Source organism: Cornus florida, unplaced genomic scaffold (genome assembly GCF_030987335.1).
Source record: "Cornus florida cultivar Cherokee Brave unplaced genomic scaffold, ASM3098733v1 CherokeeBrave_3.0.0_Hap2_Chr05, whole genome shotgun sequence".
NCBI classification, from domain to species: domain Eukaryota; kingdom Viridiplantae; phylum Streptophyta; class Magnoliopsida; order Cornales; family Cornaceae; genus Cornus; species Cornus florida.
Genome location: NW_026775575.1, coordinates 82,436,739 through 82,463,298, shown reverse-complemented (window position 1 = coordinate 82,463,298; position 26,560 = coordinate 82,436,739). Strand labels below are relative to the sequence as shown.

At 33.8% G+C, this 26,560-nt stretch overlaps 1 protein-coding gene and 1 pseudogene across 2 annotated transcripts; one reads left to right on the top strand and one right to left on the bottom strand.

The window, feature by feature from the left end:
* Positions 1 to 4,681, bottom strand: part of LOC132307195 (phosphoinositide phospholipase C 4-like) — a 28,028-nt pseudogene extending 23,347 nt beyond the window's left edge.
* A 16,570-nt stretch (positions 4,682 to 21,251) lies between these two features.
* On the top strand, positions 21,252 to 26,277 carry LOC132307194 (G-type lectin S-receptor-like serine/threonine-protein kinase At4g27290). 2 transcript variants are annotated; one of them, XR_009482190.1, is made up of 7 exons: positions 21,252 to 23,303; positions 23,508 to 23,636; positions 24,483 to 24,607; positions 24,689 to 24,899; positions 25,049 to 25,286; positions 25,429 to 25,511; positions 25,599 to 25,639. XR_009482190.1 is itself a non-coding variant. In XM_059804884.1 (7 exons), the coding sequence occupies exons 1-7, from the start codon at positions 22,007 to 22,009 to the stop codon at positions 25,902 to 25,904; spliced, it is 2,457 nt and encodes an 818-aa protein (XP_059660867.1). In that variant the 5' UTR covers positions 21,259 to 22,006; the 3' UTR covers positions 25,905 to 26,277. The 2 variants fall into 2 exon arrangements, 1 of the variants encoding a protein (XP_059660867.1); XM_059804884.1 differs by having other exon boundaries at positions 21,259 to 23,303; positions 25,361 to 25,511; positions 25,599 to 26,277.
* The last annotated feature ends 283 nt before the right edge of the window (positions 26,278 to 26,560 follow it).

The window sequence follows — 26,560 nt, the reverse complement described above, 5'->3', positions numbered from 1 at the left end:
TGTTTGAACTTGTGAGGCATTCTCCGATGTAGAGTTTGCCTCCACACAAAATTGAGCTTTTGGGTTCCTCTCGGGTTGACTAGGTAACTTACCCACTTCCCTTGCATTCAATGCATTAGCTATGATCCCGATTTGGGACTCTAGCTTTGATATAGATTGAGAGTGTGAATGCAACAAATTTGTGTTCTTCTCTAGGCTATCCAAAGCCATTAAAACCTTATCTTCAAATGTAGAATTATTATGAAGTGCATGAGGAGAATGATGCTCCGTTTAGAATTCATACATTTGAGGATGTGAAGAATTATTCATTCTTTGATGATATGAAGGAGTGAACCCTTGAAAACTTTCATTTCTCTTGTGAGGTGGAATGTACTTGTTTTGAAAATTCTGAGCTTGTAAAGAATTTGGACGTTCATTCCACCTTGGAACATAAGCATTGGAATAGGGATGAGCAAATATAGCATTAACTTGTTCATAGTGTTCATTAGAAGCATGTCCGTGGGGACAATCAAAAGTAGTGTGCAAAACACTTGAACATGTCATACAAGGCTCATACATTTGAGAGGTATGATGATGAGGATATGAATTGTTAGCCGGTTTTTGATTTAACAAGAATTGGTCAAACTTTTGAAAAAGAGTTTTAATCTCGGCTACAATTCCCATTGAACTCTCTATTTGACAAACTTGAGAATTTTTCTTCTTCTCTTTTCTTTCATGGTCAATTTGAGAAGTATAAAATTTTTGTAAAGAGTTTTCGCTCATCTTCTCAAAGAGTTGCCAAATGTCATCCTCATGTTTCCCAAAATATGATCCTCCACATGATGTATCAACAATGTCTTTATGAATGTCGGATAGGCTCTCATAGAAGGATTGAACCACTTGCCATTTTGGAATGCCATGATGTGGGCATTTCCCTAGCAAGTCATTCAATCTTTCCCAAGCCTCATGTAATAACTCCCCTTCTTTTTAAGAAAAAATTCTAATTGAAGTACGCATAGCATTGGTCAAACTCATGGGATAAAACTTTTTTAAAAATTCATTTTGCATTTGCATCCAAGAAGTTATCGAATTTGCTTCCAAAGTATTGAACCAATGCTTTGCCTTGCTTTTGAGTGTGAAAGGGAAAAGGAGTAGTCTAATCACTTCCTCCGGAACATTCATGTATCTAATGGTGGAACATATTTCAAAGAATTCATTTAGATGCTTATAAGGCTCCTCATCATTTAGACCATAGAAAAGTGGACACAATTGAATAGTTTCGGGTTTGATTTCATATTGATTTGTCTCGAAATTAGGCAACATGATACAAGAAGGTGCATGGTATGCATGGAGATCATAATAGTCAAGAAGTACCATTGAAGGCATTGGGGCTTGAGCTCCGAGACCGTATTGATCGGAAGGGAGGTTTTGCATGGAATGCGGGTCTAGGTAGCCAAGATTACCCTCTAGGTTTTCCATGTGAATGCATAGAGTAAATGATCAAGTAAAGACTACAAATCACAACAAAGCAATCAAACAAACACTTCTCCTTCACAACAAGTCAAATATCATCAACTTCCTCCATATACAATAATTCCCATACTCCCATGCTTTCAATGATATGCAATGCCACCACGTGGGCCCCCGATTTAACTAAGGAGATTGAGTAAGAAGGTCTCACAATGGTCCTTTAGCACTTCAACTCCAAATTTAAAAGCTTAGCTTAGCAAAAACTCTTCATTTTTATTATTATTATTTTTTTTTTCTTTTTGCTTGCTTTGCTCCTTAGCTTTGAAGTTCTTTGCTAGCTCTTTGCTCAATGCACCTTGTTAATGAAGAACAAACTTAATAAGTAATCAAAAACAGAAAATAAAAAGAAAGTAAAGACACGATCAAAAAAGTACTAATCCTAATTGAATTTCACAATTCGACGTTGCCAATTTAAAATCCCCGGCAACATTGCCAAAAACTTGTTGTTGGTTTCCTTGATGGAGTCGCCACAACCAACAAAGCTTGAAGTTGTGTGTGAATTTAGGAGGTGGCCAAGTTTTACATTTATAGAAAGCCACTACGACCTTTCTCTATATAAAATATAGATAGGGCGAGTAGGGATCGTCCCAAGGGATTAGATGGTGTATCGAATTGTGAAACTATGATAATTAGGGTTAGTAGGTCGAATGATCACACAATTGTTGATTGATTGGTTGATTATACTAAATGAGCTAAACTATAATAAAGCAATGCAATAAGATAAAGAGTAAGTAAGAAGGAAAGGTCTTGGGGTGTAGAGATCACCACCAAACAATACTATTCCAAACCATAATCAAGTGACTAATGAGGGAAATGAATGTGTTGTAACAATGTTGTGTGTGTAAAAGACATTCAATTGGTAAGGGTGACTCAACAAGTGCAAATTGTCTCAATCAACATGTGTGAGGCCACAATACATCTATTGGTAGAGGAAAATATTGTCTAAACATCATGTGAAGATAACAAAATAACAATTCAAGTCATTGAACCTTTCATTAAGCTCATAGTCCAAGCAATCCATAAGGATGACTTAGTTAAACATGCATTATCTAAACATCATGTGAAAGGTACAAAATATCTATTGGGAGAGGAATAAATTGTCTAAACACATGTGAAAGATACAACATATCATAACTAGTCATTAATCCTTCATTAAGCTCAAAATTCCCTTACACCACAATATTAGAGCATATGCTTCTTGCATTCAAAAGCATGGAACATCAAAGAACAAGTATGAATTGTTTCCCCAACTAACACTACACTACTTAAAAGAAAAGCACAATCCATCAAGGAATAAGTATGAACCATCTAGAGACATAACAAGAGCATTACATTAAGAACTTCATATTTTGGCAATCTCAAGATTAAAGGCATTAATACACATAGACATGCATCAATAACATTAAATCTAGAGGTGAGCATCTACTCTAGCATATATAGACATATAGATAGAGAAAATGATCATTTAGAAGCATTAATCCATAGAACTCAATGAATAATCAAGATCTTCATAAGTTCAAGAATCAAAATATGCATTACAACACAAATCCCTCAAAATTACAAAGATTAGGTAAAGAAAGCATGTTTGGGGCTAACTCTAGCCCCAAGAGGATGTCTAGCCACTCATGATGATAAAGCTCCAACCCTCAAGGGCTAAATCCATGGTGGAAATCTGCTCCTTGATGATGAAGGTCTCCTCCAAAGGTTGCTCTAGCTTCCTCCCTTCTTCCTTTCCAAGAATAGCCTCCAAGATGATTTTTAATGTGTGACAAGAGACTCTAGAGACCTCTCCAAAAAGTGTATCATATTCCTTATATAGGTAGGTCAAATACACCCTATGATGAGTTGTGGTCGTGCAAGGCATATTCGCCAATGATTGGATAAAGGACGGAATAAATGAACTGGACTTTAACTTTTTCTCACTGAAGGAAGTTCGATCGATCGAACCTTAACTTGGATCGATCGAAGATGGGTTCGATCGATCGAACTGCATCTTGGATTGATCGAAGTGGTCTGACTCCTCCGGATAAGGACAAGGCTGAGATATTTCGAAGATATTTATCGGGAAAAGGACAAAAGTGGTTGGTAGGCGTACAGCTGTGGATAAGATCAATCATTTGAATAGGACAAAATAGGGTTCGATCGATCAAAGGTGATGTTCGATCGATCGAACTTGGAATTTCAGCAAAGGCCAAGGTTGGATCTATCGAGAAGTACTGTGATCGATCTTAGATGTTCGATCGATCGAACTCTAAGTTGGATCGATCGAACTTTTCAGCTACACAACTTAATTCCTTTTTGCTCCTTTCTTTCTCCACTTTGCTCCCCCCTTTGGTTTATCTCAGGATTGCTTCAATTAAGCTCTTATTTGGCTGAGTTAGCTCAATTTTGGGATTAGTGCCTGAAAATATAAATAACACGTAATAAGTCTAAAACGGCAAAGTAAGATAGGTAAAGGTACTAGAATGCTAAAGCTTAACGGGTTTAAATGCGCACTTTTCGTTGCTCATCAGTATACCCGCAGAAAATTTTTCTGGGTGAACCTAGATTTTGAGAAAGAACATCATTAGAGATATTCAGAAAATGTAAACCTTTTTCATAAAATAGGTACATAATTCCAGGTGTAATATACACTGTGTGATGGTGATTGGCATATACCTTACTACATCCGTTGCATGAGATTCAGCAGCATTTTCAAGTGCTTGTTCACTCAAACTAAGGCGTCTAACTTTGTCAATTTCAACTTTGAGAGCCTCCATCAACCCACCTTTTGGTTTTCCAGCTTGAATAGCAATTAGACGCTTATATGCAGGTGGTTCTGCTGGACGTGAATGTTTACCACAGTATGATGACTGTGGTCACTCTTTTTAATATCACTTTGCAATCCACCAAAGCAAAAACCAATAAGCAGGTGCCCAAGAATTTGGATTTTGGAATTATCATTGCTTTCTTGATCAGCTGTAAGATCCGATGGTTCCTTGCCCCATTCATCTTCATCAGAATCTTTTGCCTTCTGTGAGTTACTTCCTTCAAAACTTTTAGCTTCAAGGTCTTCTTTTGGAGGTTTGGTTGAAATAATAACATAATACTTTAAATCTTTTGGTGACGGGAATTCTTTTAAGTACTCCGACTCGGGGATGTACAACATTTTTCCAAATGTTTTTGTGAGCATCTGAAAACAAAGTGTAGGGGTTCTTTTTGCTAAGTAATAAAATAGTAATAAAATAAAGTTATCAGTAATACAAATACGAAGGAAAACAGAGGAGATGCTTAGTGTAGGAGGAGGAGAAGAAGACCAATTAACTAGATCCAGATGGTGGTAGGGCGAATATACAATATGACAGCTTTTCTTTAGTTCGGAGAGTCCCCTCTTTCTTCATAGGATAGTGCTATTTATAGATCGAGATTCCATTGGTCATTATCCAATGGTCCCTTCTATGCATGGTTTCTCGCATGCATCACCCCCAATCCGGATTACGCGAGTAATCCTGCAGATTTAGAGGGCTGAAGGGTCTAATCCTTTCCTCAAGCCTTGTCCCATGTTGCCATGTCACTTCTCCCCTAATTAGGGGCATTAAATGTTGTTTGGCCGTCAGTTGGTCAAGCCTGACACAGCATTAATTGTGATTTTAAGGTTTGCTGTCATAACGTGTATAATCCCATCATCTTGTTAATTGAGCCTTGCTAAGAGCGAAGGCACTTTTTGAATTCTCATCCACCAATCCAAGATCCTCCTAAGTTTCCCAAATATGGACTCCTATAACACAGAGATCCTACCTCATCTCGTGCTAAGGAGCTCCGATCTCTCAAGACGGTGTCACCTGGCGTAACACCAGGATTTGGAATGCTCGAAGATCAGCCTCTCGAGGTTTACTGGGCTTGGGGCGATGCCAGGGTTTAGAGTGCTCGAGATTTGATCCTTCGAGACTTGAGGGCCTGGAGCAATGCAGGGGCTTAAAGTGCTCGAGATTTGATCTTTCTAGGCTTAAGGGCCTGGCGCGATGCCATAGCTTAGGGTGCTCGAGATTTGATCTTTCGAGGCTTGGGGGCCTGGCGCGATGTCAGGGCTTAGGGTGCTCGAGATTTGATCTTTCAAGGCTTGGGGGCCTGGAGCGATGCCAGGGCTTAGGGTGCTCGAGATTTGTTCTTTCGAGGCTTGAGTGCCAGGAGCGATGCCAGGGCTTAGAGTGCTCGAGATTTGATTTTTCGAGACTTAAGTGCCTGGAGCGATGCCAGGGCTTAAAGTGCTCGATCTTTCAAGGCAGAAATACGTATCTTTACTTTTAAAAGAAAGTACTCTAGTTACTCCCGGTGTTCATAAGGGCATGGATGCACAATTCTTCAGAATCTTTTTCTTTTCTTGGGGTGTTTTTCATAAATATCTTTTGAAGATATTTTATTTTAGGGGTATTTAAGAAAATATCTTTTTTTGGAAGATATTTTCTTTCTGGGCCAGTTTGGCAGTTAACCCTTTTTGTAAGGGCCATTGTGCAATTAACGAAAATTATTACAAAAATGTCTCGTCTAAAGCCTGGATCCTCGTACAAGATTCATTTTCACATTTCGTCGAGTCGTGAAATCTTAGAATTCCGCTCTGGTCGTTTTTTCCAGTTTCAGAGTTTTTAGACCCGGTTGCCACCGAACTTGTTCGGGGCATAACTTTCTGCTCGGGACTCGGTTTTTGACACTGTTTTTTCCGTTATTCATATTTTCTCATTTTGAATCTTTTTCGTTCACGGAGTTTTGTTGTTTAAGTGCATTTGCTTAAATTTTACTTTTCCGCACCTGGCAGGGCACTTTTTGAGACTTACTATAAATAGGTACCTTAAAGAAGAAAAATCATATTTTCTTCATCTTCTTCCCCTCTCCTAGCCGACCATCCTTGGCAGCCATGGCTGCCACCCTTTGACCGTCTCCTCCACTTGATTTTCTTGGTAGAAATCCTTCGGACTTAACATTTGTTGTTCGCCTCGTCGTGCTTTACCATTACCCTTTATTAGAACCCATTTTCGACCAAATTTTGAGTTTGGGATTGAGGTCAAGTTTGGATTTTCATGGGGTTTCTTGGGGATTCATATAGATCGTGTTGTCCCCGACAAAACCTAGGAGTTTCGTCGGATTCGGAACCGTTTCAATTTGGTGGGATTTGGGATTTTCATCTCAAATTGAGGTAGGGGGTGTTATAATTTACTTTCTTGCTCTATTACATGCTTGTGATGCTTATTCAACTAAATTGCATGCTTGGATATTAAATCTAGAATTTTTTATTATTTATTTTCTAGTATGAAATTTAATTTTCCCAATGAGTTATAACATGTTTTAAACTTGTGGCTTGACATTATATTACACCTTGATATGTTGATTAACATATATTAAAATTGGAGCATTTGGATCTTGAATAAAATATTAATTCATGTGGCCTTAACTAGCTTGAAATCAATGTGTGATAGCATATTATATTTGGCCTTAGCATGCTCTTCAACATAGTTGAATTTGAAAGTAATTGGAGGTATTTTAAAAATTAGTAATTTTTAATTAATTTGCACTATTCACTTTATTTGAATTCCGACTTGATATTTTTGATCTACATGCCATATAGCTTCACATATATTTGATTTAGAATATTCGGTGAGGTTTTGAAATATTTCATTTAATTAATTTCCTTGTTTAAGATTTAATCCTCACGGTGATATACAACTTGGAATTGAATTATGACATGCTAGAAAATTAAGCTTTGGTATGGTTGTTCACATATATTAAATTGGGATTAATTGAATGAGAATTGCAACATTTATTTTATATTTAACTTTAGTGAAAGTTTAATTTACATAGGTGTAACTTGTATGAAATAAGCTTGTAATGTGATATTACATTAGTCCTTGGCATATTCTCTAAGATATGTTAAATTGAGAGCATTTAGTTAAATTTGAAAATCTAGAGATTTTAATTAAAAGAATTAATTAAAATCTATTTTGTGATCCCATTAGCTTAATTAAGATTTTAACTTGATATTTGTGTTGGCCATGACTTGTTTACTAGTATATATTAATTGTGGATCATTTGAAGTTGCTTTAGAACCTTGGTAATTAAATTAGCATGATTTAATTAGAGTTCTACTCTGTTGTTCCAATAACCTAATTGAGTCTTAGAATGGATATAGGTGATGACCATGCCATGTTCTTTAATATGTATTAATTTGAGGTTATTTGGAATTGAATTAGAATCTAGGGAACTTAATTATTTTTATTTAATTAAATTCCATCTAATTGAGTCATGGATTTAATTGTGTTTGAAAGTCGTTTCTATATTAAAATCCTGGACATGGACTTGTTGTATATTCATTTGGTTATGTTTTAAGTATTGGATGACATAGTTGCTATGTTTATACTCATGAGAATATGTTTTCCTTATTGAATATATTGTTGCCTTGTGTAATGATTTGCACACTTTGTATTTAACATCTTTCATGCATAGCGTATAACGAATCGCACACTGAAGATTCGACATTCATCATATCATATTAGTTGTGGACTTAGAGCATGTATTGTATAGGTTTTCAAATTTGGTTGTGCATGGTAGATAGTTGATTATCTTGTATATACATGCTGATATATACGTTGTTGCACAATTTGTTGATTTTGAAAACTTGGGGATGTCGTTGTTTAAATACGGCTAGGACGTGGTTCTAGTACAGGGGATAATTCCTCTATGTAGTCTAGTGCGCACATAGGGAGGTTTACCATGGGCTAGTAATCCTAAAGTAACCAAGGTGTCGGCCTGATCCGACTGATGTCCGAGTATCCACTTTGTTTGATTTCGCATTTCATTTTCAAATTGATAACTAGATGATGTTGTAACTTGTTGTTCCTTATTTGTCTTTCTATTTTAAGTTACGTGATATTAACTTTGCCAAATTGTGCTTTATGCGTTGCATTAGAAGTTCCAATGTTGGTTAAATTGCATAAGTATTATAGATTATGTTTTGATGTTCTAATATAGCTTAAGAGTGATCCTATAGATGCATTGTGAACATAGACGTTAGGTGGCATGACCCACTTCTGTTAATTTCATGCTTTAGATTTTAAATTGAAGGCTTTAAGAGTTTATACTTTGTTGCATTGTATAACTTGCTCTTAAGTTGTTAAATTGCATGGATAATGTGATTCTTGTTAATTTGTATTCAGATACGCTTTTGTCATGTTGTATGGATTACTCTAAACCTAGTTCAATTACATTGAAAATGTGATTCATGTTAACTATAAACTTGTTGTGTTAATTGGATTATTCCAATCTTAATTTGTTTCACATATGTATATACATTATGATTCTTGTTGTTTATACTCCATGATAGCTTAGGATGATCCCTGAGTCTCACTTTGACATAGACGTTAGGTGGCATGATCCCTTTAAACTATATCATGTTAGTCCTAAAAATCTCTAAAGAAATCGAGTCAATGCATGCTCATCCCCTACGAATAAACTTGTTAATCTTGTTTATTCACTCCGAAGTTACTGGGTGTTTTACAGGTAAAGAAGCTTTGTTGTGGGATACACAACACTCTTAGACATGCTAGAAGTTTTGAAGTATTTTTGATGACATTGAATATGCACATGTTAGCATATCATGTTTACTTTTGTTTATTTTGACAAAACTTGTATTCTTTGATCCCATATATGTAAAGTGTACATAAGTACACTCCTTTTCATTGCATTCAACATATATAAGATGAGGCCGGAGGCCAATATCATATATCTCGTATTCTATACACTTGTGCTTTCAAAGTTCATATGGAAATATTGAAAATTCATATGTTGTTATGTCATAACTTTTGCATCGGGCGTGGGAATTCCATTCTGATTCTTTCATAGGGTCTCATTAATCATGTATAAAGTGTGGCTAAGGGCCAAACAGTTAATTAAAACCATTTCCTAATTTTGGTTTTCAATTTTCTCATTTCAAGTTAATTTTCTCCTTTTTGGCCGTTGGGGGGTCGAATTTTGACTCGGCCATTTTCGGGAGCCACAGATCATTCCCACACACTCAAAATCATCATTTACGTTTTCGTGAATGATCGTTTCCATGAAAAACCCTTTCGTTTGTGTTTTGAGCCTTTTGTTGAAAAACTCAGCCCAAGGGCATTTTGGGGACTTTCTTTAGGGAATAAATTCCGTTCTTGACTTCATCACATAGAAAATGTGATTTTAAGGGGAGTTTCTTCACGACAATTTTCTGAAAAATGTCATCTTGACCTCGAAAATCGCGCTTCAAACTCATTTTTCTAGTTAAAACACTGTTTCTGCTGTTTAAGTTCAACTCTGGTCAAGTTGAACCGGTTCAAGAATAGTTAAACTGGTTCAAGGTGTCATTGTGGTTCAGCTTGGGCATATTGCCAAAGTTGAACCGGTTCAAGTCGTCCAGGGTTTTCAGTTTTGGACTTCCAACTTCAATTTGACTTAACTTCTTTGTTTTAACTCCAAATTGGTCTGTTCTTGAGTCTAAATTGACCGCGTCGAAATAAGCTTTCCAATGGTACCAATTTCAGCTTCATATTCTTTTCCTATCTCAAGATATCCTTATTTTAGTGAGAGGGTGTCGGATTTGGTTCGAACCGGGATAGGGTTCAACTGGGATTTCAGTTCCTTTGGCCTTGGGACTTCATGTGAAGTTTCCAAAAGATGGTTTGAATGTTTTTAATCTAATTTGACTTGTTGAAAGTTAAATTCCTTCCTCCTTGGGTAAAATGACCATTTTACCCTTGGTCATTCCTTCGTCGGGTTTTGATACCCTCGTCTTCATTTTGTTTCCATTGAGCCTCAAAAATCTTTCAAAGTCCATTCCTGTGTCTTAGGGATAATGTACATCTCTAAGGAGTTGTCTTTGTTTTGCTTCCGCACTTTATTCATTTGGGTTCTGTGACCTCATGGGAGGTTATCTTAGGGTCTCAAAAGTGTGTTGTGCCTTGGGAGACCGTTGTTTCATTTCTTGCTTCCGCATCTGGATCCGTTAACGGGTCAATCTTCAGTTCATCACTGTAGTGCCGGGTTGAATCAAAACTCGGGTCGTTATAGCTCGCCTAATAGCAAATGAATCTCTACAATAGTAATAATGGACTCCTCTATCAGGATAAATTATTGACGTATTGATTGTGTGATTTATTATGTTATGAAGTTGAGGGATCCACATTAATTAAAAATAATTTTTTTACCAATAGTGATAATGAATTCCTATACTATTGAGATTTATTATACTATGTGGTTGACAAACTCAATTTAATTTTAAATATGCATGATAGTATTAATAATTCACCTTACATATATTGTATAAATGCATTTATATTCAGATATTATGTCCAATCCATTTTATCTACTTGCTAACATATTCAATGTAATTGGACTTGATTTATACAGACTGGAAAAAGGAACTTAGATATTTTACTCATAACGTAAGGGTACAAAATGTGTTTACCACTCCAATACCTAATTCCCTTTTACTTTAAAATACCTAAGAGAACATTAATGCTTTTAAGAAGTGAAATAAGGCAAATTATATGATTCGGTGCTACATTCTAGAGTTTATCTCGAATACGCTCCAAAGCTAATATTTACATTATTTTATTTTCTTCAAGCATTATGTTAAATGTCAGTGAGATATTTTGGTAAGATTAGATAGAGTGCATGCCTTAGTACTGTGTCAGACTTGAATACCATTGAGATAGTCTAAGGAACTCCAGTAAAAGAATGTGTTTTGAAAATGATTGTTTATTATTTAAAAATTAACTGGAGGTCAATAAAGCTGACTTAGGTGGTAAATTTCAAGTTGACATGATTATTACCTTGTTACCAAACTCGTCCGGCTCTTTTTAAGTAAACTAAATAAGGAACCAATTTGAGTTCACATTCACTGATATTCTTATAGAATTGGTAATATATGAAGGGATAATCAGAAGTATGGGCATTCCTATCAATCTAACCTAGTCTATACCATCTTCTTCTAGGCCCAAGTGGATGGGGAAAGGAAAGAAGAAGGATGATAATAGGACTAGGCTAGCACAAAACCTGGGTATCAAAAAAGGTTAAAGGAAGTAAGGCAGTGGAAGTTGAGGGCGAAGGAAACTGTTTCTTTTGCGGCTAACTAAGACACTAAAGGACGAACTGTTTAAACAACGACGTGACATAGGAAAATATATATTTAATCATTGAGCCATGTTATGTGGTTGTATCTATTAATTCCTGATGGATAGATTCTAGAGCCACCAAACATGTTTGCAATTCATTGCAAGGATTTCAGGAATCCAGTAGCCTCAATGATATGGATATATATTTGTCTTTTGACCTGATACCAAGGTTGTAGTTAAGTCAGTGGGAGTATTACATCTGATATTAGAGAGTATAAGGATATTAGTATTAGAGAACTATCTTTAAGCACAGATGTTAGACGCAATCTCATTCTTGTTTCACTTTTGGTTTATAACAACTGTGCTGTTACTTTTGGTAAAACTGCTTTTATAAAATTAAATAAATATGCGATTGCTTTTGGTGCATTGAAGATGGTAAATATATTATAATCACAAGCTCTTAATATTTACATGATGTAGAAAATAATGTTGCATTTTCTGGATTGAATGTTAAGAGAAAATTTGTTATTCTTGACTCATTGTATTTTTAGTGTTTATTATTAGGTTATAATCAGTCAAAATAAGATTCAAAGATTGGTTAAAGAAGGTTTATTACCTAGTGAGGCAGGGGAGCCAAAACCAACTTGTGAATCCTGTATTGAATGATAAATAATCATAAGGGCTTTAATCAGCCAAATGAAATGACATAAATAACAATTGGAGTCAGTACACACTGACATGTGTGATCTTATGACCATCCAACCAAGATTACTCACGTTTTGGATAAATTTACCTGATGCGACACAAGTCTTAAACTTTTGGTATATTCCGAATGTATCAAGACTGATGTGGAGCACAAATTAGGTAAACTTATCAAAACACTTCGTTTTGATTGTAGATATGAGTATTTCTTGGGATAGTGCAAAGACTATATGGTTAATGAGGGTGTTGTGTACAGGTTTTCCGCAATTGACGCTCAATGAATTGAGGTGTCAAATAGGAATAACAGAATTCTGCTTAACATGGTTAGATCTATGATTTGATATACTTCATTATCTCTTTCATTTTAGAGTTTAGCCTTAACGATATCGATGCACATGATAAATTGTATTCCATCTTAGTCTATCTCAAGGATACCTTTTTTAACTGTATTTTTTACTAAATCTTAGTTTTAATTACATGCTCATATGAGGTAGTCTTGCACATGTGCGCTTGATATGGACAAGTAAGTTGGAAGCAGATCATAGGCATGTTTGATTTGATGGCTACTCTAAAAGCATTATGATGAATTATTTTATGATCTCAATGATAAAAGTTGATTGTTTATCTATAGGAGGATCATATTATGAATTATATACCTAGTAGCATAATGTTAAAGAATATGGTATGAGTACCATATGTACCATATATGAACACACTTATTATAGAGATTAAGAATTATATATGAATTCCCTATTGATGCGTCAGCATCATCTAGTACATAGATTCCTGCATCGGTACATTGTTGTAGTGGGAGGATTATCATCTAATCTAACAGAATCATATTTTTAGGTAAGACCTTTATGGACATCCTTGTTAAACATGAGTTGGACCCAGTAAGCTACACGGAAGCGTGAACCGATATGGATACAAATCATTTTGGCAAGTTGCTATGAAATCAAAGTTGGAATCTATATATTCTAATAAAATCTGGGATCTTGTAGAACTTTCTAGTAGGGTGATACCTAGGAAAGACAAATTAATCTACAAAAGGATACCAGAAGATTTCTTAGTGAATAAATCATGAGTGTACAAGGGAATGTCATTATTTTTCTAATTCTATATATATTGATGACATCCTACTCATTTAGAATGATATGGAAAGTTTTGTCATCAGTAAAGAGGTAGTTGTTCAAATTACTTTGAAATGAAAGATCTTCAAGATGTAAGTTATATTCCTAGGATCAAACTTTTACAAGATCAGGTTAAAAGGAAAATAGGCTTATCTTAATAATCCTACATCGATAAAGTTTTGACCAGATTTGGTATGTAAAACTAAAATAATGAGTTGTTACTTTATTGACATGGATTGCTCTCTCTAGAAAGTAGTTTTCCAAGACTAACAGAGGAGATTGAGCAAATGAGAGTGGAATAATATGCTTCGGCATGTGGGATTCTCATATATGCTATGGTCTATACCAAACAGGACATCCGCTTCATTGTAGGGATATGGTAGGCATGTATTTATAGAATTGTTGTTGTCAAATACACTACATATCAAGATAAAATACCTACAACCATTTAACTAAAAATGTCTAATGGTAAGTAGGGTCGAACCACGCATTCAAGATGAGTTTCCGCACAAGAGATTTAAAAACATTGATTTTGAGATTTGTCACGAACTATGAAAATAAAATTACAACTATAAAACATTAAACACTTAACTGAGAATCAACAAGAAATGAAAGCATGTAAATGAAACTAACTTGCTTGAAATTAAATGAGAATGAAACTTGTGAAAATAACTTGTATTAAATTAAAGAAAGCTTTAAAGAAAATTACACAAAGAAATAAACTATCAAAAATTATAACTATTTCACTCTATAACTCTATCTAGCTCATCCTTTCTTTACCTCCGAAGTGTGCAATTTATAACCAAAGGAAGAAACCCACTTGTAGGCTTTAATGATGGTTTTGCCCAAATTTCTTCTTTATTTCCTCATGCCACCTCTCTGCTATTCTCATTGTTGACTTCCTATCTTTACCCACTTTTTGATTTCTTCTTTCTCTCTCCTCCTTTACCAACTCACAATCATTCTCTTTTTCTTTTCTTTTTTCTCTCTCCTTCTTCACGTGGCTTCCTTCTTTCTTCTTCCAAAATATAATATAATATATATATATATTATGCTAATGATGATATGGCATGCTAACTACATGGAGGACCAAAAACACAATGCTTTTTGTTTTTGGAAGGATTCGAACTTGGGAATTCATGAAAGATTTTGAACACAATTCCATCTCAGCTACAATGCTTCTTGTGTTTTTTTTTTTGCTTAGTAAAACATATAACCTTCTGTGCTTTGTTCTCCATTTTTGCTTGCATTCTTCCCATTCATACATTAATACCTACAAAACACAAAACAAGCATATAAGAATATTTAAATAATATAAAAGTCTAATTAAAAGCTTATTTTGGTGCATGAAATAATAGGTTTTGTGTATTTATCAGGACAGTCTGTAGATATTAGTCCAATTCCGGACTTGATAACTGGTTTATTGTGAAAAATATTTATTGTGAAAAATATCATTAAGTATCTTAGGAGAACCAATAATCTCTTACTCCTTTATGGATGTGATGATGTGATTCCAGTCGAGTATGCTAGTTCTGATTTTAAATCAGATGTAAATATTATGAGGTTCATGACTTAGTGTATGTTTACTCAATGGAAGGGAAATCAGTTGGTAGATTGTTAAGCAGTTTTCAACTACTAACTTAAACCTGAAGGTGGAGTACATTGTAGCCTTAAAGGCAACAAAGAAAGTCTTTTGGTTTGATCTTACTGATTTTGAAGTTGTGGAGCGTACTAGCCTGCCTATCGAGTTATATTGCGACAATAGTGCAGAAGTAGTCCAAACCTATGACCCAAGGTTCCATAGAGGAACAAAGTACACTGAGAGAAAGTATCATGTCCTACATGATATTATCTGGCAAGAAAATGTACTCGTGGCTAGAATGTTACATTGGAACACAACTTTGTTGATCCATTAATAAAGGTGTCATCGATCAATAGTTTTGATCGTCACCTGGATAACATTGGAGATAGATGCAGTTCGAATTGGCTATGAGGGCAAATGGGAGCTGTTGGGATTTATATGCCCTGCTATACCAAATTCCTATTTAGATTATAATGACATATGTTCCTGATATATCTGAAATATTTATGATTTATATAATTGGTGAATTCAATGTATTAGGTTTCGATTCATTATGGAATTGATAGTCTCCACTTGATTACAAGAAATATTTATATATGTATGTGATGGCGATCAATACATGAATATAAATAGTAATCATAAATTGTTCAGAGTCGGTAATTATGGTTGGACTCATTATTAACTAAGATTTGAACTGGATCCGCGTTAGGTTGAGATAAATTGCAAGAGCTGTCGTATGCAATTGCTCCCTATCACTGTCATAACATTTGACTCTTAAGTATGAGAGAAATATAGACTCTTTAATTAATTAATAATTACCTTGATTTGTTTGGCGGAATCTTCGGAATCCTTAGACCGGCATTTTGAGTAATTATGTAATTAATAGTTAGAGGGTTATATTTTCAATATTTGCATCATTACTATATGTATTTATTTTGTATTGATTATGGTTGATCACACAGTAAATTCGAAGGCCTTCGTGTGTTTTTAAACAAAATGATTTATTATATATTTATTTATTTAAATTATTATTTTTTATTAAACAAATTTTTTATTATGATCAAGCCGGAAATAATCAAAGGTATCAAAATAAATATATTAATTAGGTAGTCGGATTGATGACTTTATTTATCCGATAACTAATTATGCACAGAGGGGTCAAAGTGCAACATTGACTTAGAGGTTATTTATTATTTAATTGGAGTTCAATTAATTTCTTTTAGTAAAGTAGAAATTAATTTATAAATTAATAGAAATGGGTTCATAGATCAGGCCAATTATTAATTCATTGTAACCAAGAAAATAATAAACCCAAAGGATTCTCACTCATATCCCAACTTGATATTAGAATTCTATTAGATTTGATATATATGAGTTAGAGATTGAGAATGATTTATTATTTTCTTTCCTTATCTTTATGTTACTTATATATACATGGTCCAAGTATATTTTAGGAGAGACTTTTGAAGAAGGAAAAAGGAATATATTTTCTCTCTCTAGAAATTTAGGGTTAGTGTTTTCATCTAATGGAGATTCCCACAAGCCTCGTTTTTCAAGGTCATTTATGGAGGCTTATAGGTAATTTCTAAAGGCAAAACCACTACCAAGAAGATGGAGATTTAAGGAGAATGTATCTTGCTAAGGGAATTACAATAAGTGGAACATTCGCTTTAGAGGAAAGATTTAAAGGTTTTCTTAAACCTTTGATATAAGTATCTATTAATTGAATGATACATCATACTTTATTTTTGCATAAAATTTGTCTCTATGTGATGGATCAAAATCTATGTATGAAAACTCCTCAAAAAATTTTTAAACCTTGCATGTTTCCTAACAAATCCTTCTTTAATTTTAGAACCGAAATCGAATATTTTCATTGAATCAAACTACATGATTTGATTAGGTTCAATTTGTTCCACCGGTTCTAACATTTTAATTTTTAAACCGAATACAAATATTTTATTTAGTTAAATGGAAGGAAGAAATGATATTAAGTTATTATTGAACTTGTTTATTTAATTTTTTCATTAGCTAAGTAATTTCATTTTTATATATCTAAATGCGTATTTGTACATGGAGGGACTCAACATAGGATTAGTGGGGCCGGATACCTACTAAATTTTTTATATTTTAATTTTATGCTTTAAATTTTTAAAAATTTGTAAACATGCCCCACTAAAATTACAATTTGTTTCACTAATTTTTTTTTTTTTTTGAATTTTATATTTTAAATTTTTTAGAATTTATGAATATGCCCCTCTAAAATTATAATTTGCCCCACTAATTTTTTTGTTTTCATTTTATACTTTAAATTTTTAAAAATTTATAAAATAAAACTCTATTAAAGTAATAAAAATAAATTCATTATATAAGTTTGCCTTCATAAAAGATTCCCCCACACAAAATTTTTTCAATCTATATGTATATATAAAAATATATACTGTATGAACTCCCGGAGCTTTGAGGCATCACCTTCCCACTTTATTTTATTCTGGATGCTGACGAATGTTAGGTGGGGTGAGGGTGACGAAACCGAGGTGTATCAAGTCAATCCAATTAATGTGATTAAGAAACAATATGATATGTGCACCACCAGCCTCGATAGTTTGCTGGATGTGAACACTTACTAGTTGTTGATACTGACGCATACCGTCCATGCCACACGAGAAAGTATTAAATAGCCGGAGGTAGGGTGTTCCGGGTCGTTCCAACCCATTAATGTGGTGGGGCCATCACTCCCGGTATGATATTCAGGAACAATGACAACTCTTCCATTATGAATGAGGTGGTAGGGCGGCTTAATATTATTTGAAGTTTTAGACGAAAGATATAAAAATAAATTTTTTATATTTAATATATATAATTAATTTTTCTTATCACATAATTAATCTTAGAATTTCTACAATTTATACTGAATGAAAAATGATAAAAAAATATATCAAAAATAAGAAGGAAAAAATAAAAAAAACAAAGAAGATAAAAGTTTAAATAAAATATGGAATGGATAAAAAGAAACGGTGAATGAGAATCTGAAAAAAAAGAAAAAGAAAAAAAAAGGGGTAAGATAAAGATAGAAATATTTTAGCCCCTACTAAATATAAAAAATTTAAGGAGGTATAATATAAGAAAATAAAATTTTAAAAAATAAAAAATAAAACCGAGGCTTTTCTATTGGGCAAAGTTTAATAGTAAGAAAGAAATAACATTTTTAAAAAGGTTATAATATAAACAAATAACATTTTTAGGAAAGTTATAATATAAACAAATAAAATTTTTTGAAAGTTGTAATATAAAGAAATACAAATTTTGAGACCTCTACATTGGCCGGAGTGATATAGGAAGGAAATAAAATTTTAGAAAGGGTACAATACCAAAAAAAAAAAAATTAAAAAATTAAAAAAAAAAATTAAGGCCTTCCTAATGGCTAAGCCTTAGGCAACAACCTAAGTCACCTAAGGGTTTAGCCATCCCTGTGTAGTGGTAGGTCCTACCATATTTAAGGGTTGGGATGACCCCGAAATACCATACTCCCAGGATATTTAATACTTTCTCTATGCAGCATATTGTGGCATCCTAAAGAAAAAATGTAGAACTTTGTTACTACCTTTAAAAGACTTGGATCCTCTAAGTTAAATATTTTCTAAGTTATACTAAGTTTTTTTTTTTTTTTTTTTTTTTTTTTTTTTTTTTTTTTTTTCTAAATGCTATCCTGAATTGAATTTGTAACAAATTGACACGTGACATTTAAAATTTAATTACTGTTGGTGTTAAATCATGTCACATAATAACCAATAAGTCACAGACTCTCATATATTTATATATATATAAGTAGTAAAATTTCATGAAATTTTCATGAGTTATTTAATTATATACTCTACCATTCAAATGGAAGGCGGCTAGAGTCATAGATGTGGTGTGGGACCACCAATTAAAAAGTCAAGTATGGTGAGTCACAACTAGCCTTCATTATATTTATTCACGGGTTAAACCTTGCACACTTTTCACCTTAAGAGACGAGAAAATGTTAATAACCAATAAGTCACAGACTCTCATATATTTATATATATATAAGTAGTAAAATTTCACAGACTCTCATATATTTATATATATATAAGTAGTAAAATTTCATGAAATTTTCACGAGTTATATAATTATATACCCTACCATTCAAATGGAAGGCGGCTAGAGTCATAGATGTGGTGTGGGACCACCAATTAAAAAGTCAAGTATGGTGAGTCACAACTAGCCTTCATTATATTTATTCACAGGTTAAACCTTGCACACTTTTCCCCTTAAGAGACGAGAAAATGTTAATAACCAATAAGTCACAGACTCTCTATATTTATATATATATATAAGTAGTAAAATTTCATGAAATTTTCATGAGTTATATAATTATATACTCAACCATTCAAATGGAAGGCGGCTAGAGTCATAGATGTGGTGTGGGACCACCAATTAAAAAGTCAAGTATGGTGAGTCACAACTAGCCTTCATTAGTACTCTAGAAAAGGAGGAGGCCTGGCTGGCTGGCTGGCTTTGACCCTGAACCTGAATAAATTAATTGCGCATTTATACTTTGCATATTTCCATGGGGAAGAAATTCAGGGCTGAATGCAAAACATGATAAATAATTTTTAAAAATAAGCTTATTTGATAAAATTTTAGGACACCAATTTTAAGCATGGAAAAGATTACTTATCGCAGAACACAGTAAGTCATTGGATTTAAAAAATAATTTTTTAATGACTACTCTACCATTATATAATTGTGTTATCTGTTTTAGGGTTTCTCTCTGCGATTTTTCTAATGAAAATAAATTACATGTAACAAATTCAAAAAAAAAAGAAAAAAAACATAATTCTACCTAATATATTTTAATTTTTAAACACGTATATAGCCTTTTGGTTACTATTTATATTGATTCACTCTATAAAACAATCATTTATATAACATAATTTTATTCAATTTCACGTATTTTCTTTAATATTTTTAATACTATTTTTATACCCACATCATTTTTATACCCTACAAAAATATTATATAATTATTTATATAATAGAATTTTATTATCAGAGAAGAATTGTCTTTCACATACTTTCTTTAACACTCTTTTCAATATTTTACCATGTGATCCAAAACCCATATATTTTAAATTTTACTTTCTTTAATCTTTTATAACATACTTTTTGATATCCAAAACCTATATACTTTAAATTTTTATTAATTATTTATCTAATAGAATTAATTTTTTATTTTTATTTTTTGTTAATAGTGGGTATCTGGGCTAGCTAGTGCGTACCTCAACTAATCCTACAGGCCCTGAAAATATATAATAGAATTATGTTCCTAGATAAGAATTCTTTTTTACTTTCCTTAATTTTTGCAACACATTTGTTAATACCCTATATAAATATTATGTAATTCAAAACACATATATTTTAAATTTTACTTTTTTTAATTTTTGTAACACTATACCTACATAAATATTATGTTATCCAAAAATCAACAGATTTAAAATTTCCATCAAATATTTATATAATAGAATTTTATTCCTAAATAAGAATTATTTTTCAAGTATTTTCCTTAATCTTTGTAACACCCTTTTTAATATCTTTACCTAAATATTATTCAATTCAAAACTCATATATTTTAAATATTATGTAATACAAAATCCATATATTTATTTATTTCATTGGGTGAATGTGGTTGTTTTATTAATATTTTTGCATTATAAATATAAAACTGTTATGAGTATCATATATTGAGAGCAAAAATGTAATATGTACAACTTTCAGACTTCAGCTTTTGTATATAACAAATAATCTTAATGAATTCAGCACTTATAATTAAAATGTAATTAAACAGGTTTTCAAATTAATACATTCAGTGCTTAAAGTTTCAGCGCTTAAAATTTAGTGCTTGAAATTTTCAGTTTTATCAAACAGCACCTGAGGTTATATTTGCTACAAGAAAGGATAATATTAGTTATGAAATAAATAAAAAGAAAGAATAATTTTAATCCTCCATCATATTTGATTGATTAATAAAATAAATATATATATATATATATATATATATATATATATTTATCTTTTAAAATAGAAAAAGGTATAATAATAAATTTTTTGAAATGATCATTATATATATATATAATGATCATGTTTGAAAAAAAAAAAAATTTATTATTTCAAAAAATTTATTATTATACCTTTTTCTATTTTAAAAGATAAATATATGTATATATATATATATATATAGTGTCTCCTGTACATTTAACAGGCCCATGGCATGGATGATGGGCCACAAGAAAAGAAAAAATAAAATTTAGGGCAAATCATTTCAGCCTTCCCAATCTCGCCGCCTCCCATCTCTATTCTCGTTCTCAACTCTCTCTCTCTCTCTCTCTCTGCACTACAAGAATTAGAAGTTCAAAACCTATATATTTCAGTTTTTCTATCTGTCTGCAAGAATCAAAAGTTCAAAACCCATATCGGCATATCATTTCAGATTGTTCAAAAAAATCAAAACCCATATCTTTCAGTTTCCATCGCCGCTGTTCCAGTTCGGGTTCGCCCTTCGCAAGCTTCAGCCGCTGTCCGCCGTCTTACGCTATCTCTGCAACTGCTAACTTGTATGTATCTATAATTCTTGTTTTGCAAACTTGTGTAATCTTGAAGGTAAATTTGGCATCACCAAAGATACATCAAGCTCTCCTTCCATTTCCTTAAGAAAGTTACTGTTTGAGCCTTGTGCTAACCCTCCAAAACCATCCCTTTCCTTTCCTTTTCTTCCAACCATTTATGCCAAGCACAAATTTTTAATCACCCTCCATCACCTTCCCTTTCCTTTCCTCCCTTCTCCATTGCACCAAACTGACCCTGACTTTTTTATTTCGCTTTCATCTTGTACGCCATCGGCCAACCAAAAAACCTATCCTATGGTTTTCTGAATTAATATTGTGAAGCATGAGTAATACCATAATTCTTTTCTTGTATTCTATTTTTTTCATGTTCACAATAATCTGTGATGCAGTAGAATTAGACACCATAACTGCAACTCAATCTCTTACTGATGGGCAAACCATGGTCTCTTCAGACACAACGTTTGAACTGGGGTTTTTCAGCCCCTCTGGTAGTACTTCCAGGAATCGATATTTGGGAATATGGTACAAAAGATCTGTTGGGACTGTGGTATGGGTTGCCAACAGAGATACTCCAATTACTGATACATCAGGAGGAGGTGTCTTAAAGCTCACTCATGGAGGAGTTCTCATGCTTGTCAATACTACAAACAGCATCTTCTGGTCTTCGTCAAATTCATCATCATCCAGTAACAACACGGTGAACCCAGTTGCACAGCTTTTGGATTCGGGTAATCTTGTTGTCAAAGATGCAAATGGTGTGAATTTCCTATGGCAGAGTTTTGATTATCCGTGTGACACTTTGTTGCCGGGCATGAAGCTTGGAAAGAACCTAGAAACCGGAATTGATCGGCGTCTATGGTCATGGAAGTCCAGTGATGACCCTTCTAAAGGTGACTGTTCTTTTGGACTTGATCTTCGTGGATTCCCACAATTCGTCCTCATGAAAGGTCCGGTTGAGCAATACCGAACTGGACCATGGAATGGTCTCAGCTTTAGTGGCTCGGTGGGTTTAAAACCAAACAGCATTTACGCATATCAATTTGTTTTTGATCAAAAGGAGGTATATTTTGAATATGAGCTTATTAATAGCTCAGTTTTCTCACGGTCTGTTTTGAATCAGAATGGAATTCTACAGCGCTTGACATGGAATTATAAAACACAGGATTGGACAGTTTACACGAATACACCATCAGATAACTGTGATTCTTATGGGCTATGTCAGGCCTATGGTAGCTGCAGCATTGGTAACTCCCCGGTGTGTACGTGTCTTGATAAATTTATGCCAAGATACCCAAAAGATTGGGACACAGCAGATTGGTCGGGTGGGTGTGTTCGAAGAACGCCCTTGGATTGCCACAATGGATCATCAAATGGATTTCTCAAGTATTCCGGTGTTAAATTGCCTGACACACGGAATTCCTGGTTTAATAGGAGCATGACCCTCAAGGAATGCGAGATGATATGCGCAAAAAACTGTTCTTGTATGGCTTATGCAAATATAGATGTAACAACAGGAGGAAGTGGCTGCTTGCTCTGGTTTGATGACTTGATTGATATTAGGGACTACCTCGCAGAAATTGGACAAGATATTTACATAAGAATGGCCTCCTCTGAGTTAGGTAAAATATATATTCCCAAGCATGTAGATGAGTAGCTTTTACATTCTGTTTGGAAATATAAAAGAAAGTTGCCATGTTTTCAACAGAGAGGAGGCATATAGAAACTCTCACTGAAAAGTGTCTTCTTTTACTGCTGCTTTATTTCTTAGTTTTCCTGCCTTCAAATATAGTTGCTTTACATTGTGGTAAATTTTGACTGTGCAGAAACACATAGCAGCTCCCATGTAGAGGGACGATTGAAGATTATAATCATTCCTATATTACTTGCAGCAGTGGTACTCCTAGGCCTGTTCTTTCTCTTGTATTTCTTAAGGAGGAAGCTGAAGAGAGTAGGTAAGATATCTAGAAGACTCAAATTACTTCCCTTTCCTATTTAGCAAAGAAAACTACAAATTCTTACAGAGGCGAATCCAACCCCATTTTTTAGTTAGATTCCAAGTTCCTATTTTTTGTCTTTCTCATGTCTTGTTGGCATCAAATGTCAAGATTTTCAAATTTATTTCCTTTGCCACTTTATCTTGGTCTCTACCTAGTCACTTTAATTGAGCCACTTTATCTCTACAAAAAGGACAGGTCGTTATAATCTGAATGCTATTAACTATTGATAAAGTCATCCAACCAAAGATTTTTTTTTTGTGTGTGTGTGTGTGTGTGTGTGTGTGTGTTTGTGTGTGTGTGTGTGTGTGTGTGGCTTAATCATAATACTTTCCCTTGGGCTTACATGAATTTTTCAGGATGAGTATAGAGAAACAGAGAAGTTGTTTGTCATGAAGGGTGTGTAGTTGCCTGTCTTGAAAACATCTGTTGAACACCACCTAATCTAAAAGTTTGAGCATAAGTTGAATATTTAGATCATTCAACACGCCCCCACATGTGGCCTTCTATTGGTCCAACAGATGTTTCAATTTTAATTATTAGGGTAGAAGAGCTCTCCAAGTAGAAAAGGAGATTAAATCTCCTAAAATCTGCTAGAGTATGATAGAACGATACAGTATGTACTATAAATAGAAAATGAAAAAGCTTCTAGGTGAACATTCTTTTGTAAGACCTGGAGAAGATTGTGGTGCTAATAACATCAATGATTATCAGGAGACTAGCTAACCCGGCCTTAGGATGCCAGACAGTTATTTGAATGATGACAGTTATCAAGTTGCATCTATAACGTTTTTGATCTTGCAGGTATGGAAACTAAGAATGAAGACATTGAGTTACCATTTTTTGATCTGGACACTATTGTAAATGCCACTAAGAACTTCTCTTCCACAAATATGATCGGAGAGGGTGGTTTTGGTCATGTTTATAAGGTTAAATAAGTAATATTTCGTTTGATATGTAATTAAAAAAAGTGAACCCCTATTTTAACATTGCTATTCAAAAATTTGTAGGGTAAGCTAGCAACGGGACAAGAAATAGCAGTCAAGAGGCTTTCGAATAATTCTGGACAAGGCCTACAAGAGTTCACAAATGAAGTTATTTTGATTACCAAACTTCAACACCGGAATCTTGTTAAGCTGTTGGGCAGTTGCATTGAAGGAGAAGAGAGGATGCTAATATATGAGTACATGCCGAACAAAAGCTTGGATTATTTCATTTTTGGTCTAGTTCTACTCTTCACCCTTTATCTTATTAGACCAATTTCATGGTGCACTTTATGCATTTATGCAGCAGAGTCCTCTGCCCTATTTTTTTTTTAAAAGAACAAAAACAACTGATGTAGAACTTATATGGATGGAAATGTCATGCAGATCAGAATAGAAGACTAGAACTTCCATGGCAAAAACGATTTGAAATTGCCATGGCCATATCAAGGGGACTTCTCTACCTTCATCAGGACTCAAGATTAAGAATCATTCATAGGGATCTCAAAGCCAGCAACATTTTACTAGATGAAGAACTAAGTCCAAAAATTTCAGACTTTGGGATAGCAAGAAGTTTTGGGACTAATCAAATTGAAGCCAAAACAAAGCGAGTAATCGGAACATAGTAAGTTTTGTAAACAAATTTTAGATAGTACTTCTTCATCAGTTTTATATGCTTAAATTTGATACTTTATGCAGTGGTTACATGTCGCCAGAGTATGCCATTGATGGAAAATTTTCAGTAAAATCTGACGTCTTTAGTTTAGGTGTGCTTTTACTTGAGATCGTGAGTGGCAAGAAGAACAGGAAATTTCATCATCCTAATCACTGTCATTCTCTTTTGGGCCATGTATGGTGAAATGTATTACCTATTTTATTTTATTTCTTTCTAACTTCCTATCTGAAATACTAAATTTGAGGATTGTGATTGTTACAGACTTGGTTGCTGTGGAATGATCACAAAGCCCTGGAACTAGTGGATTCATGTTTGAAAAGTTCATACATTGAATCTCAAGTACTAAGATGTATTCAAGTGGGTCTACTATGTGTTCAGAAACTGCCCAACGACAGACCAACCATGTCATCAGTAGTTTTCATGTTGGGTAATGAGGGAGTGGCATTGCCTGAACCCAAACAGCCTGGTTTCTTTGTGGAAAGAAGTTTCATTGATTCAGATTTATCAATGGGTGAGACAAGTCATACTGAAAATGCATTGACAATAACATTAATGGAAGCTAGATAGAAGTAGGACTGCAATTCGGGCGGGACCAACCAGAAATAACCCGAGCCAAGCCCGAAATTTTGTGGGCTTGGGCAATGTGTTTTTAGTTTTGGTTTGGGCCTGGACTATATATTTTGAGCCCGAATTCAATTTGGTCTGGGTTTGGGTTGATATGAATGAAGCCCGAAGCCCAACCTTAGCCCGAAAATATTATATATATTTTTAACTATGCTTAAAATCACAAGTGTGTGTTTGTTTAGGATTTATGCTAAAGGTTTGTTTTATTTTTTTAATCAAATTTTCTAAAAATTTAGCTTTGGTTGATTCACCCATTGTAAAGAATTGGACAATGAGAAGTGGATGGGGTTGAGATATTCTCCCATTTTACTGACTATTCAACTGTATTAATTTTTTTATTTTATTTTAAAGTTTAAAATTAAAGTGAACTTTGTGTCTGGATGATGAACCTACCTTTCTGTAAATCTGATGGAACTAACCCTAGTGTCACGCCCCGCCTATGGAGGTTGTGCCACGCAGGCGACACGCAGACGCTGAGGAGGACGCTGCATGGCAACTGCATGGCAAGTGGAGTTTCTAGAGTCTTCTGGAATAGTCTAGAGTTATGTGGAAGATTCTAGATATGTGTAGAAATGTGTAGAAGTGTGTGGAAGGTTCTA